Source organism: Notechis scutatus, chromosome 2 (assembly GCF_049901735.1).
Source record: "Notechis scutatus isolate UNSWTSFEM ecotype Mainland chromosome 2, rNotScu1.2, whole genome shotgun sequence".
Lineage (NCBI taxonomy): Eukaryota > Metazoa > Chordata > Lepidosauria > Squamata > Elapidae > Notechis > Notechis scutatus.
In genome coordinates this window covers 115,225,405-115,239,468 of record NC_142010.1, presented here as the reverse complement: position 1 = coordinate 115,239,468, position 14,064 = coordinate 115,225,405, and the positions used below count along the sequence as shown (strand labels likewise).

The window sequence follows — 14,064 nt, the reverse complement described above, 5'->3', positions numbered from 1 at the left end:
ACCCAAACCTGCTCAGTGATATCATAGGGGCCAGCCTCTTTAAAGATGTTTATTGGTCATATACAAAATAAAGAATGCTTCATATCAACATACACTATATACATAAATAAATTAACAACACCTCCACTGGGGCTGTGGCAACAAATCCCCAACAGTTATCTACAGATTGAAAAAGGACAATAATTTAGCAATAAATACTGATTAATTACTTGGGTTTCGACTGTTGTACAGGAGAGACCCAGAACATGACAGTATGCTTTTACACCCCTAACATATAGAATTCATCTCCAGTTGTATCAGCTTTGGAGACTGAATTTCTTATTATCAAAATGTTCCTCCCCAACCTTTTAAACAAATATTTTAAAGCAGTAGTGAAGTCATTTCCATTAATATTTTTAAGGACTATCTTCAACATTTAGAGAGTGGGGAGGAGCAGTCCATCAGTTCAGTTCAATTAAGTACACCAAGTATAATTTAGTTTCTCCATAATATTCCAGTTTGACAAAGGATGTAATAAATTCAGAGCAAACCGCAGGTGAGGACAAGGACAAGTCGCACTTGAAATGGCACGGGAATCCCAAACACCTTTGCATAGCCAGATAGTGACGTATCTTTATTGGGAATCAGGAGACTATTCACTCAACTGTGCAGTGCCTCTCATTCCTGCAAGCGTCAGCTGCAAGCATCTAGAGCTCACATATACTGTATATCAGACCTGGAAGGGGGAAAAGTCCTCACTACTTGGAAGAACCTCCCTGAAGCTCACAGCTAGACCATTGTGTGATCCTTTCGGTATAGGGAGGAGCAATCCTTTGTATGAGCAGTCACAGCTGTTCACCTGTTATATTACAGGAAACAGCAGCAGTGCTATTAAACCAGAAAGGAAGATTCCTGCATGTTAATTATTTTACTAACAAAATACAGTTTGAGAGATCAGAAAGAGGTGAAAGGCAAGTTGTCAGAAAGTGCTTCTATCTTCACTGGCACAGAAGACAAGGGGTACCACTGGAACACACTACTAGTCCAAGTGAAAGTAATATATAGATATGCCAGCTCTGCTTACTGCTAGATTATAGTGAAATGCTACCTATCCTACTTCACTGGGATGTGCCAGTGTACAGCAGATGCGAAAACTTGATCAATGACACAAGGAACAACAAATGTTTAATGTCTTCTATGCACAGTACGTCATTCCCTCCTGCTCCTGCATCGATTTCATCCAGGAACATATTCCACAAGGACCTAACATCTGAGTAGCCTATACCCATTGCTAACCATCACATTCCTCAGTTCTTAACCTGCAGTTTTTCTTGCTTTTTTCTGGAAAGAAAAAGTTGTTTCATTATCCAAAATATCACTTTTACATAATTCACCACGACATAAAACAACCCTACCTTTCCCACCCACCCAAAGCCAGCCACATGAGGGCGGAATTCTACTTCACAGAGCTGTTCTGCATCCAGGTAGAAAGCGACACTCCCCACCTGTTGCATCAAGCAAAATGCCCCATTCAAAACAAAACAACAAAACGAAAACACACTTCACAGCAGGAAAACCAAACAGTCACCTATAAAACAAGAACCATCACACTGTGAATGCTATATACCAGAAAACAAATTGAGGGGCAAGAGCTTGAAAGGGGAATCTAGGACAGAAAAAACAAACTCATGAACACTAGGAGACAGACTGAGAGTGAAGGAAGCTGGGAGGTATGAAGGGTTCCCTTGTCTTCTCCCCCACCTCCAGTTGGAAGATTTACCACTGAGTTCTGGAGCCAGATTGTTCAATAAATATCCACTTACTTATAAGAATGTCTTGCAACCCACTCAGATGAAGATACCATCTCACTGATCTAGCGTGGAAAAGGGCAAAAGGTGCATCTTTAGAGGAAAAGACTGAGTCTTGTGGCACATTAAAGACAAGCAAATATATTATGGCATAGATTTATGTGGACAAGTCAACTTCAATAGATGAAGTATTATCCCAAATTGGCCAATTAATACTATAAATAGGTTGTTTATGGAAAAAATTTACTGTAGGAAGAATAGTCAAAATCTAACTGCAAGAAATATAGATTGCACTTCAAATATATTTAATGTTTTAGTGACCACTAAAAGACTAATGCAGATAATATACCTTGTAATGTTTGTTACCAACTGTGCAGAAAATGGAAACTATAGTATTAATGTATGTGTGCGTGTATACGATTTAATAAAATTATTAGCCTGTACTTTTTTATATTTAAAATGTGTCTAGATAGTTGTATTTATACACATATATCAGAGCCAATTTAATATCATCTCATGGATCTGATGAAGTAAGTTCTAATCCACAAAAGATGATGTAATAGTTTTTAAAGTGCCAGAACACTATTAGTTTTGCTACAAAAAAAACAACCTAGCCACTCTTGCAAAATCCTTGAGGACAGACTTTCTTTATCAGAGGCTTCTCATGGCATCCAGAATCTCCATCGTAAAACAAGCAACCCAGGAAGAAGCATCAAAAGAAATTTATTTAGCCAATTCTAAGGAGTAAAGACTGCCAATCCAGAAATGTCTAGGACAGAGGTGTCAAACTCAAGGGCTGTGGGTCAGATGAGTCATGTGCTGGCCATGCCCATTCCTGGTTTAGCTAAGAGGAAAAAAGCTGTAATATATCACATGATGCCACTGTGACGTTGTGAGTTTGACACCCCTGGTCTAGGATGATATAGGATGAACTGAAGGGATCTGAAACTATTCATCTGGCTGAAAACAAATTCCTATTTCAGAAATGCACTCCAACACAGAACTGTATTTTAACAGCATGGAACTATCACCAATGTCTTCACCTTGCTTTCCTTGGGGCAATGTGCAAATATGGCACAGAGAAGCATGCCAAACGATAGAGAGGCAAATTCTTGAATTAAAACAGCAGGCAGCTCAGATATAAGAGTTGTTTCCTCATACATACATCCAGGTGACATAAATGCCTTTCATGCAACTCTCAAAGAAAGCTATGACAAGGAGACCTAAAAGTTCAATCCAGAACCCACCTCTTGTTTATAAATTTGATGGTGAGAAAGTCCCAATTACACATTTTTATTTGCCTGTTTGACATGAAAGCATAAACATTGCTTATTTTGATTACAATTGTTTGGTTTTCACAGAATTTGGACTTCTTTGGCAAGGACTAGAAAGTGGAAGGCAACGAATGGAAGAAATTTTCTACAGCTTAGGATGGAGAGAAAGATGCAAGGAGGTAGAGTGATATGGAACAATTAGACATAGGAAATTTCTGGCTCTATTAATTCAGCACAGATCTGCATTGGTTTCTAAGACTTTCAAATTAGCAGTGATAAAACATATTCCAAGAGGAATTATCAGTTTTTAGTAACCTCAACACAGTTCAGAGCAATTTATTTCACACAGGTATAGTTTTTAAGATCCAAAACCTAAATGACTTAGTAAGACAATGTTTAGTAATAACTGTATGCAGCAACCTGTGGATCCATTCCTTTTAAATCTAAAATAAAAAGTAACAACCAATGTGGCAATGGTGATTTCTGGGTAGAATCTGGAGCCAGGGGAAGTGCATGTTCACATTAAAATATGGTACCTTATTTTTCTCTTTCTCTGAAGTTTGCTGTTCTTAGTGCCTATGTATCCCCCAGCCGTACTTTGCACATATGCCAAGAATAGCACAAAAAACAACAATTAAAAACACCTCCAATCTACTGTGTCAAAAGAGCAGCTGAGATACTGTAAAGAACTAGTGCCCCTTCCTCTATTTCAGGTGAATAGTCTGCAGAGGACAATGGTCTTACAGTGAGAAAAAAGGGAGTTCCAGCAGATATTTTGAAGGTAAGTCCTCATTAAAAGCCTTTTTCCCTCCAGCATACTCTAGGCAACAAAACTTTGCCAGTTAATAGATATCAGAAATATCATTTGTCAAGGAATGGATTCTCAGCTGATTTTTGTGAATAGTTGTTTCTGGACAGGAACTTGCCTTAGAGCTCATTTGAATGTATTAACCCTGCTTTAAAAGTTATTAAAGCTTCTTTTTCTTTCTAACCAGGAGGCCAGCATGTAGTTGGAAGTTTTTGAAAAGCCACAAGAGGTTTTTGAGCCCAGTCTCAGCTGTGGAAATTTCCAGAATTCACTACCTGTGTTATTAAAACAGGTTCTAGTATCTGTTAACTAGAAAATGGCCAAATATGGTGATCTCGATTGTTCTGAATAGGCTAGTACTCAATGCTTACCAGATGTCAGTAATTGTGCTCATTCTGATCGCAATTTTCTGGGCAAAAGGTCAATTGCCCACCTAGATACAAACTCACATGTTCCGCTTGGTAAAACACCCATCATTCCCTCCCTGTAGGCCAATTACAAGGCAAGCAATAGAGAAGATAAAGCAACTTTCTTTGTAATGATTAGCTCTTTCAGAGAAACTAGATTAGGTTTCCCATAAGACTATGTAGCCAGAAGATAAAACAATGAATTTGAACTTCCCTGTGTCATGTTGACCATCACATGCTCTTTAGACCTTGTTGAGTTTCTGGCTAAGATCCCTAAGTAATGCTCAACATGCTAAAACATAGAAGGAAACAGGCAAAAGATAACAAAATCTCTGTAGTATTACCAGCAAAAGTATCCTGCCATAATAGTGGATCTTCACAAATGCTACATACAGTCCAACCCTAGAAAAGATATTTTGTGGACCCTTTGTATGATATGTTGTAAATTGTTTCATATTCCTACATTAACAGGAGTGATCCCTTCCAACACATTACTGTTGCAATTCTGGATTCAACCTTTAGGAACATCCAGCCCCCCTTGTGGCAATTGCAATGGCAATTGCAATACAAGTGACATTATGTAATGCAACACTGTCTGCCAGCTATCATTAAGCAGTTTTGTTAACCTCTTAAAAGAACAGATTCTTTTCAGGCTTCAGATTCAGGTAATTTTTCTCAGGAGACAGAACCTTTGAGAAGGTCTACTGGCCCAAGAAAACCTGCACTCAGCCCTGGGAAAGCTGAACGAACAAATGCTCACAGGACACCCACACAGCAAAGTGGCCACCGGCACCATCACGTCACAGCGCCACAAAAGACCCCAGAGCACAGACAACTAAATACAACAGGAATACAAAAGAAGCAGATGGGGAATTCAAGAATAAGTCACTTTTGGTACAATTGCAAAAAGATATCAAACAGGACTAGCCTCTTTTTTGTTTTTGTTTTTCCTATGTTATTTATAAATTAATGTCTAATAACTCTTTATAAAAACCAACCTCAGAGCCACAAAGACTTAACGAGAAACTTTTAAAATTTGCATTTTCTGTCTCCAAGAATATGACAATCATATATTCTCACCTTCTCAGGCTAAAAGGAGACTGTTAAATAGAAGTGCTTCACCAAATTGTAGATTTGAAACTTAGATCATTTAATAACTCTTTAAATGAATGCTTCTCTTTTAAATAAAGGGTATTTAAACTACATTAACTAGTTGTGTAAACCATCACACTAGAGACACTGGATACTCTCCAAACACAGAAAACAACTAGTGATTTTGGTCTTGTTCAGTGCAACACACATTAGGCGCAAAACTGGCCTGTAGTCACTGCAATGTAACCCACTTCCTCTGGTAGGTAGATACAACAGTGTTCATTCCTGGCTACTTTCCTTCCTCTGCAGCACAGACACCAGGAAATAGCTATTTCCCCACTTCCCTCTCCTTCAGGAAAAGTCCTAAGGAATCCCATCTTCAAACCTCAAACGTGCAACAAGATGGTAATATAAAAATGGTCACACAAACTACTCCCCCCCATACCAAGCAATTTACAAGCAGCAGACTGGACAGCTGACTCAACCCTGGAAGAACAGTATTGGAAGTCATCACTGACAGTAGGTCTTCCAACTCTCTATGACCTCTTCCCTCCCCTTTGGGTTATTCCTACCCAAGAATGGATTCCATGCTGCTGAAAATCTCTTTGGCAAGAGTACCGAGGTCCTTCAGCTTCCGTTTTCAGAACACACTAGGTGGACGGTTCTGTTCACAATGGAAAGGTTGTGTTACCATCAGTCACACCACCAACCAGAACAAGCTAAAAACAAAGCAACTGCAGTGACAAGCAGGCCAGCCGTGTGCCTGTGTGGGCTAGGCCATCTGGGAGAGGGTTGTGCTTTGGGGATTCCGGATGAGCTTTGTGCCTAACTGCCCTGCACAGACAAGCCCAGGCAGTGCTCGTTTCACTAAGACCGGGCGTCCGTTTTGGATTTAACTATTGTGATAACGCTGGTGGTGGCAACTTTGCCGGGAACAAGGGGCCCCATGCTGGAAGCAAGAGGACCCCGGGCAGGGGTGACAGGGCTCCGGGCAACGGTCCGGGCGAAGTTCTGCAGTGCCTCGTACTTGGAACGCAGGGCATCAAGTTCCATTTTCATGCTGGCGTTCTCTGAAGCCAGCTTCTCCACTTCCTGCTGAAGTTCTGCCTTCTGTTTCTCCAGCTCTTCCTTCTGTGTTACCCTCTTGACCCGGCAACTGGCAGCATAGCCTCTGTTCTTCAGGGTCCGCCGGCGTTGCTTGAGTTGGATTATCTCTTCCTTGGATAAGCCCCGCAGATGCTGGTTCAACTCCCGTACAGACATGGTCACCAGCTCTTCATCTGTCAAGCTGGTCCCATTCTCCCCTGGCTCCCGCTTCACCTGCAGAGACCGTAGAAACATGCTTTAGTGGGATTCTGGTTGCATGCATGGCCAGCTAACCCCAAGCCTTGCCTTATTACCTTCAAGGCTTTGTTTCCTTTGTTGGGGGTCGTCATAACACGCAAGCCTTCACAATCAGATTCTGTAAGATAGAAAATGGGTAGATGTTACCAAAGTCAAGTTCTACATCATTCAAAAGCAGCTATATATATCCGGACTAGGCAGGAAAGGAAGCACCAAATACAGGTGTTCGCTACACAGCATGAACCAACAGTGGGATTTACATGAGCTGTTGACAAACTCTGCCCAGTCTCTGCCAACCCCACAGCTTTCTATAAATCTTAAGAGCAAATGCCCACGAAAAGGGAGATTTGGAAGTTTGGGAGGAGCTGGAGTAGGATGAAACCACATTTAAAAATAGCCTGGCAGCCAGGGTCCTGCATGGCTGTGCTGAGCTAGTCATGCTGACTCAGCATATTAGCAGCCTTGCTCACAGTGCACGCCTTATACTAGAGTACAGCCTCGCAAGAGAGCTGCAGTCTAAGAGAGTTGCCAAGGAATTACCCTTATAGGCTTCTCTTGACGGGGTTCAAAGCAACACTATATCCCCATAGTTGTAAAGGAGAATATTTAAGAATACTCCCTATTTAAAAAAAAGATGTAAATTAATTAATCCATTCTGCCTGAATCGTTTCTTTATCTAAAAAACAGAAGAGCAAGACTAGAGGATGGAAGGAAAGGACAGGCAAGGGAATAATGGGAAACATGCAGAACCTTAGAGAATTACCTGTCTCCAGGTTACTATATATACTATATACTATAATTGAATAGTCATTACTGAACACAAATCTACTCTTGTGGATCTGATAGCCTGTCTTCTTTTGACTAGCTTTTCCCATGCATGTTAATAGAAGAACAGTGGTAGGTACACAAAGTTGGAGGGGAAAACAAATTCATCTGGGTGGGATTCTGACTAGCAATACAGAAATTAAACATTTCCATTTATTTCCCTGTCCAGTTGCTTCCTTTCACATAGCCATTTTACTAACAGGACTAAAAATAACTTGATACAGCAATTTTTTTTAGAGATGCAGATAAAAATCATCCCCATTCTTATGAAATCACCTATTCACTTATTGCAGGGGTGTCAAACTGGCGACACTTGGGCAGGTGCGTCACATGCCCACCCCAGCTCCGCGAATGGGAAAAACATTGAGGAGCATCACATGACGGCAATGTGACGCGGTGAATTTGACACTCATGATGACTTATATTCATGTTGCATTGTTCTAAATTTCCAGGTAATTCATTGTTTAGGAAATAAACTTACTGTTTATTTCAAAAATTCTTCCAAAAGTAGAAAATTTAAAGAAGTTTTAAAATTATGAGAATGAGGCTTCCTCATTTATGCTTTTAACATATATCATATAGGGCTTGGATGGAGGCAACTGAAATTATAATATCAATATTCAGAAGAAAGAAAGTTCTCTGAGATAACACAGACATTTGCTAGCAACATTACATTACCTGAATACACACTGATCTGTATTAATAATTTACATTACTGAAACCACTCCTTAAATTCACAAGAGCTCTTAGACACACATACATAGAAAGAAATCTTGTCACTCACTGTGGCTGTCTTGAGTAAACCAAAACTACCCACCAGTTTCCTAAACAGAGGAAATAAAATACCTCTATTTTGTTCTCAACATTCAACCTGCAACGATGTGTAAGAATAGCTACTTTCTCTTAAAGAAGGCCTCGTAGCTCCCCCAAACCATTGAAGCAGATGTTGTAAATTACTTTTACTACCTTTAATTACTCCTCTGGAACAGCTCAGAAGCCTCAATAATTGCTCCCTACACCCCTAAAAAAAGATGCTTTTTAAGGAAGAAAAAAAATGGCCAGAGGTATCTCAAGCATAGAAAAGTCACCATGCATAAGGATTTTTATGTTTATCTTTCACTCGTGTGCCTCCACACATGGCTGCACCTGGCTAACCATATCTGTGCTCATAGCTATGCAGGGTCTGGGCTCATGTGGGAGACCATCACAGCATTTCAGGGCTCTGGGGCTAGACACCAAGCCAAAAGACATCTCAGGCAATAATAAACCACCTCCATAGCAAAACTGCATGGATGCGGATTACCTTTTACTCACCCAAGCATATCATCAGTATTTACATAATAAATGCCTCTTCCACACCGACTAGGTTCTTGTTTGCTGAATGTATAAAACATCAGTTCACATTTATAGCAAAGAACCAAGACAAGCTAGTGTCAGCAAAAGCAAAAAATGGTCCCCCAGCAGCACCCCAGAAGGGATGGCTTCAGCGCTTTCCAAGATCACTAATAAGCCAGCCAAACAACTCAGATACTCCTACAGCACTGAAAATTGCTGACAAGTCAAATTCTTGTGCCCAAAAGACATGGCTAAAGTCACTGATTACAGCTCTAACATACTTAATATAGTGGGCCACAACTGTCTTAATGGGACCCCGCTGCCTTATTTTTGCTTCTGCAGCTAAGAAACTTATTAATTGTACAGTAAGGCACGTACTGTACAGCTTACTGTGCTTTACCATCAAAAAGTTTTAGACCCACAATTTGGGAATCAGTACCTCAAGTATGTGGGTAACATAGACAGTAACAAGTAGTCATGTTTTCTGATTAGAAAAAAATTACAAGAGGAATAATGTTTCCATTACTGTAATACTGCTTGAAATATTGTTTAAGTAAACACTAGGGCAGACACAACTATCGCATATGCACCAATTTGTTTATTTTTTTTAAAATTTTCCAGCTTTATTTAAAAGCCACATGCAGCCATAGGCACCAGGAACAAAACTGTAAACAAAGCAAGGGGAAGTCATCTATTCATTGTCAAGTCTAGCCTACACTTCTTTCCTATGTAAGTTTTATCTAGACATGTTAGTGTTAAGTATCATTACTAACACTAATGAGAGGAATATGAACACAAGCAACACAACAAAACTGCATAACCAAAAATGGATTTGGTATCATGCTGTAAATCCAGTACAGATCAGAACCTTAAGAATCACTATGCTAGCATTAGTGACAATCAATACAAAATCCCAAGGCAATGTTGCCTAGTAGGAAAGTATACACAAGATTAACTGCCTGGATAATTTAGTGAGGCTCTTCATAGGGAAAGGACTGCACTTTAGTAGATATCAGGATTAATACTTAGGAAAACAATTAACATGGTGGGAAGTGAGAAGATTGCACAGAAGGACTGAAAATTGACCGGAGCTGATCTTCACTGTTAAAAGTGATTGGCAGAGATTGCTGTGTAGCAAAGATGAAATATTAGGTTCAGTAGCTCTGAGAGTCAAACACAATTTTTTTTTTTCATTTGTCCTAAACTTCTAAAGATTAAGAATCTTTTAATACAAGGAGTATAACATTAGTTATCAATGTCAGATATCATATAGATTCAATCATAGAAAGATTCATTTCCATTCATTATTCATAAAAAAAGAAAAACAGCAAGGAAAGTGATGATTAAGTGGAAAAAAAAACCCTATGAAAATTTTCACATTCTGCATTATCCCTGAATTAGGATATATATATATATATATACAAGGTCTTTTTACAGCCCTACACAGAAGCTGCACTTGTGAATAACTTGCAAGGAGGACAGCCAGAGAGAATTGGCATCCAGACAAACTTGGTCTAACTCCCTAGACTGCTTGCTGATTTCTCAGCTTTTTGACAGCTTCCTGAAGAAAGATCACACTGAAAAGTGCCAAGTGCGACGGCTGTAAAGGAAAGTGCAACCTCAACACATTTTGCCAGAAGTCCAAAAGGCCTGCACTCAGCACAAGTGCCGCCAATTCTTTGCTTACAACAGAGCTGACAGCAGAGTGCATGATTCAACACAGGCCCCATTCTCAACATTCCTGGTTCAGTGCGCTATGCCATCAAATGAGTGTAAACACAATGACATCACCCATTCCAGCAGTAAAGGCAGCACTATCACAGAAAGGAAAAAAACTTTTAAGAGATGAAAAAGAAAACAGGCGACAGGGAAGAATCAGAAGCTGGAGGGTATACCCATGTAGGAGGTTTTTCCACATGTGTAGTGTAAAAAGAAATGTTGACACTATCTTGTTCTCATCTACACATATATGGCTCTGCTGTTCATACATTTACAGAAACCTGTCTACAAATAACTTCCCAATTAGCTTCCTAAACTTACATTGACATTTTAGCTAGTGCTCTTAAACTGGGCAAAAGAATGTAGAAGAAAATGCTTGTCCTTTAAAATATCCAGAAAAATGCCACCACTAGGGAATATTGCCTCATTCAAATCAACACAACTTGCCTCAGGCAAAGTCTCCCAAATGTACCTAATGTTTCAACTTGCTTTCTACCACTGTACCTCTTACTCAGCAGAATGGAAATCAAATTCTACTTTTCCTACATACGTATCTAGAAGACTGTCAGCCTCATACCATTCCTATAATTGAAACTCATTTTTATATCAAAAACAAAGCTCCCTTCATACTTCTGTTTCTGAATAAATCAGAGTTTGATTTCTGTGAGCCACAAGTCACACAAGGAATTGCAATTCTGTAAATAGTCAATGCTCATTGAGTTAGTCAAATAATTTCAGCACTTATGTCTTCTGGCCTATTTATCTCCAATTTGAGATAATGAAGAAATAGTGAGAGGCATTTCAGTTTTAAAATTATGTCCACCTAATTATCTTTGCTCTATATCATATATGACTGGCTTATAATATCCTAACTATTCATTTTTCTCAAAATAGATGTATCAGAAAAAAATTAATTTTATTTTAGAATCACAAGAAAAAAAATCTGGGTTGAAAAGATATCAGACTAAAGTAGCTAGCACTTTTACCTGCAGTACATTTATGGATAATTAGTATGCCTTCACTGTTCAAATTTATTTATATTCCCATTAATACCTAAGCATTATCAGACTGACAGAGGACAAACTGCCCTCTGTGGGTGAGAATGGAAGAGCTCCGCTGTGAGAATTTCCCAGAAGGGACTCAACAGAGAACCGATGCACTTGTTGCACATCTGTGCTTTGGTATACAAATGAGCCACCCAGAGCTGCATTTCTATGTCCTTTGCATTTATGCAAAACAATATGCCAAGATTTGTTTTCCAGAACTCTTAAAAACACTGCCTTAGAGACAATATGAACTACAACAGAAGGAGCGTTCCCATAAAGCTATGGTTTTCGGGACCTGCAATTTTACTATTCAAAACAAGAGAACTGGTATCTGTCTGCACAGAGTATAAGGACACCCCAACAGCTCTCTCATTCATTCCCGAAAGGATTCCCAATGGCTCCATAAACCATTTTTCCCAAGTTCATATTCACACTCTCTCCTATCTTCTTGTTCACTACAAACGCACACAGCACTACAGTAATGCTAAGGATCAGCAACTGTCACAAGGACTTATAGACAAATAGCTGAAAGGAAGGGGATCTGAGGTCAAGTCCGACTACCCGCAAAATGATGAATCAGCAGATTATCTGTTTGGGTTCCCCTTTTTTCTTTTGCCGCTTAGCCCCCATTCCTTGTGTGTGTGTGTGTGCAGCATATACTTATGGGTGACCTCATGTTGATGAGTCAGCAGTGTCTGGACTCTGCACACTGAAGGCTGCTCCAACAGGGTAATTCACTCCACCCCATCCGTCCACTCTGTGAAACACCCCCCCCCCAGCCCGCCGCTCCTCAGCCCCACCCCAAAAACATTCGGCCCTTTCCGTTCCCAGACACCTGATGAGTCAGCACGGCAAGCCCTTTTCACACTCGCAGACATGGCTGCACGTCCTCGGAGACACACACACACACACACACACACACAGACTTTCGGTGTGCGGGGGAAAAGCTTACCTCCCTCCCCGGCTACTTTCCCAGATGGTGAGAGCGCACTCAACGCTTAGGTAGTCCAAGAACAAGCGGGGAAGGACCCCGACTTCTTCTTCTTCTTCTTCTTTTTCTTCTTCTTCCCACCCCACCTCCGGAGAAGGAAAACTCAAACCATCACGGCGACCCCGGGAAAGAGAGAAGAGCCGGGCAGCGACGGCATTTCTCTCTCCCGCGACCTGCCGCCGCGGGCAACAAGGACGGCCACCCACGCCGCAGAGAGACCCCCCCTCCAGAAGGAAACGGGCAGGGAGGGGGAGGGCGAGGGAAACCCACCCACCTGTCAGCCGCGGAAAAAAGGAAAGCGGCGAGCGGAGGGAGAGACGAAGCGCGGCGGGTGAAATACGCTCCCCGCCAGGCTCACCTCGCCCTCTCAGCCTCGCCACCCTGACACGCGCACCCTCCGCCGAGCCCGCCAGAACATTCCCGGGTGGGAACAGCCGCGGAGGGTGGGGGGAGAGAGAAAGAGAGAGCCGCGATCGCGCTCCCGGCAGCCCGAGTCCAGAGCAGGAGGCGCTTTTTCCAAAAATAAACACCGCGGGAAGGAATGCAACTCCAGAAGCCGATCGTCCGGGAAAGGAGCAGTCTTCCCTAATGGAACCCTAACACTCCTCACAACACACACACATACGCAGCAATTCCCTTCTCCTCCTTCTCCTCCTCCCTTTCCTTTCTTTCTTCCTCCCGCTCTTGCTGGGGAGGGGGGGGGGTCACTAGCCTTCCTCCCCACCCCCCACCCTTCCAAGGGGGACCCGGGGCCCTGGGCAGCCCCGTGCAAGCTCTCACCCTCCGCTCGGTGCCTCCGGAGGGGGGGTCCGGGGCGGGAGGGGGAGGCCGCCACGCACACAGGGACTGAGGAGCCCGGGGTCCGCCGCTACCGCCGCTCACGGACGCGTCACGTGATGTTTGGGTCACGTGCCTCCATTCATGAAGCCGTTTCGGTGCAGCCGCCCCGAGCCTTAAAGGGGGAGGCGCCCCCAAAAAAGGTTCCCTCCGCCCGGCTCTTCTCTTTCCCACCCTCCGCCCACCCCTCAGAACAATAACAGCAGGCGGGAGCGCGGCTGGGAAGCTTGGTGGGAAAAACAAGTGGCTCACGTGCCAGGAGGGCGCGCGCACCCATCCGCCCGCCCGCGCGCGCGCGCGCGGTGTTGGGGCGGGTCCAGAACGTCGAGGTTGAACCAGAAGGGCCGAAGTGGCGCGAGACGGAGCCGCGTTCCACGCGTAGCGCCCCCACTCAACCATTGTGAAGCGTTTGGTACCAGACAGCGAGTGGGGAGGCTGTGATTCGATCATCCTCGACTAGCCGGGCTGTACAACTCAAAAGAGTTTCCTAATTTTTTTTCGGAGGGGAAGTGGGCTACCCAACAGCTGTTTCCTGAAAGAAGCCAGTTTTGCGAAAAGATAGATGGAAGAAACAGAAAGTGACCCTGGTGGGTCGGTAG

The 14,064-nt window shown here is 42.4% G+C and overlaps 1 protein-coding gene across 3 annotated transcripts; it reads right to left on the bottom strand.

Moving 5' to 3' along the window:
- Positions 1-35: 35 nt before the first annotated feature.
- Positions 36-13,528, bottom strand: MAFG (MAF bZIP transcription factor G). Of its 3 annotated transcripts, none has more exons than XM_026667327.2 (3): positions 13,409-13,528; positions 6,769-6,830; positions 36-6,688 (listed from the first exon to the last, which is right to left on the bottom strand). In XM_026667327.2, exons 2-3 carry the CDS (start codon positions 6,802-6,804, stop codon positions 6,236-6,238), a joined length of 489 nt encoding a protein of 162 aa, XP_026523112.1. In that variant the 5' UTR covers positions 6,805-6,830; positions 13,409-13,528; the 3' UTR covers positions 36-6,235. The 3 variants fall into 3 exon arrangements, with proteins under 3 accessions (XP_026523112.1, XP_026523113.1, XP_087810089.1); XM_026667328.2 differs by having other exon boundaries at positions 12,590-13,521; XM_087953963.1 differs by lacking the exon at positions 13,409-13,528 and adding an exon at positions 12,473-12,493.
- Positions 13,529-14,064: the final 536 nt, after the last annotated feature.

What these genes read in the sequence shown, in the direction of transcription:
- MAFG (XM_026667327.2), bottom strand. Translation starts at nt 6,804, where the DNA reads ATGACGACCCCCAACAAAGGAAACAAAGCCTTGAAG. An exon ending in AAGGAAACAAAGCCTTGAAG is followed by an intron (nt 6,689 to 6,768) that starts GTAATAAGGCAA and finishes CGGTCTCTGCAG; the next exon opens with GTGAAGCGGGAGCCAGGGGA.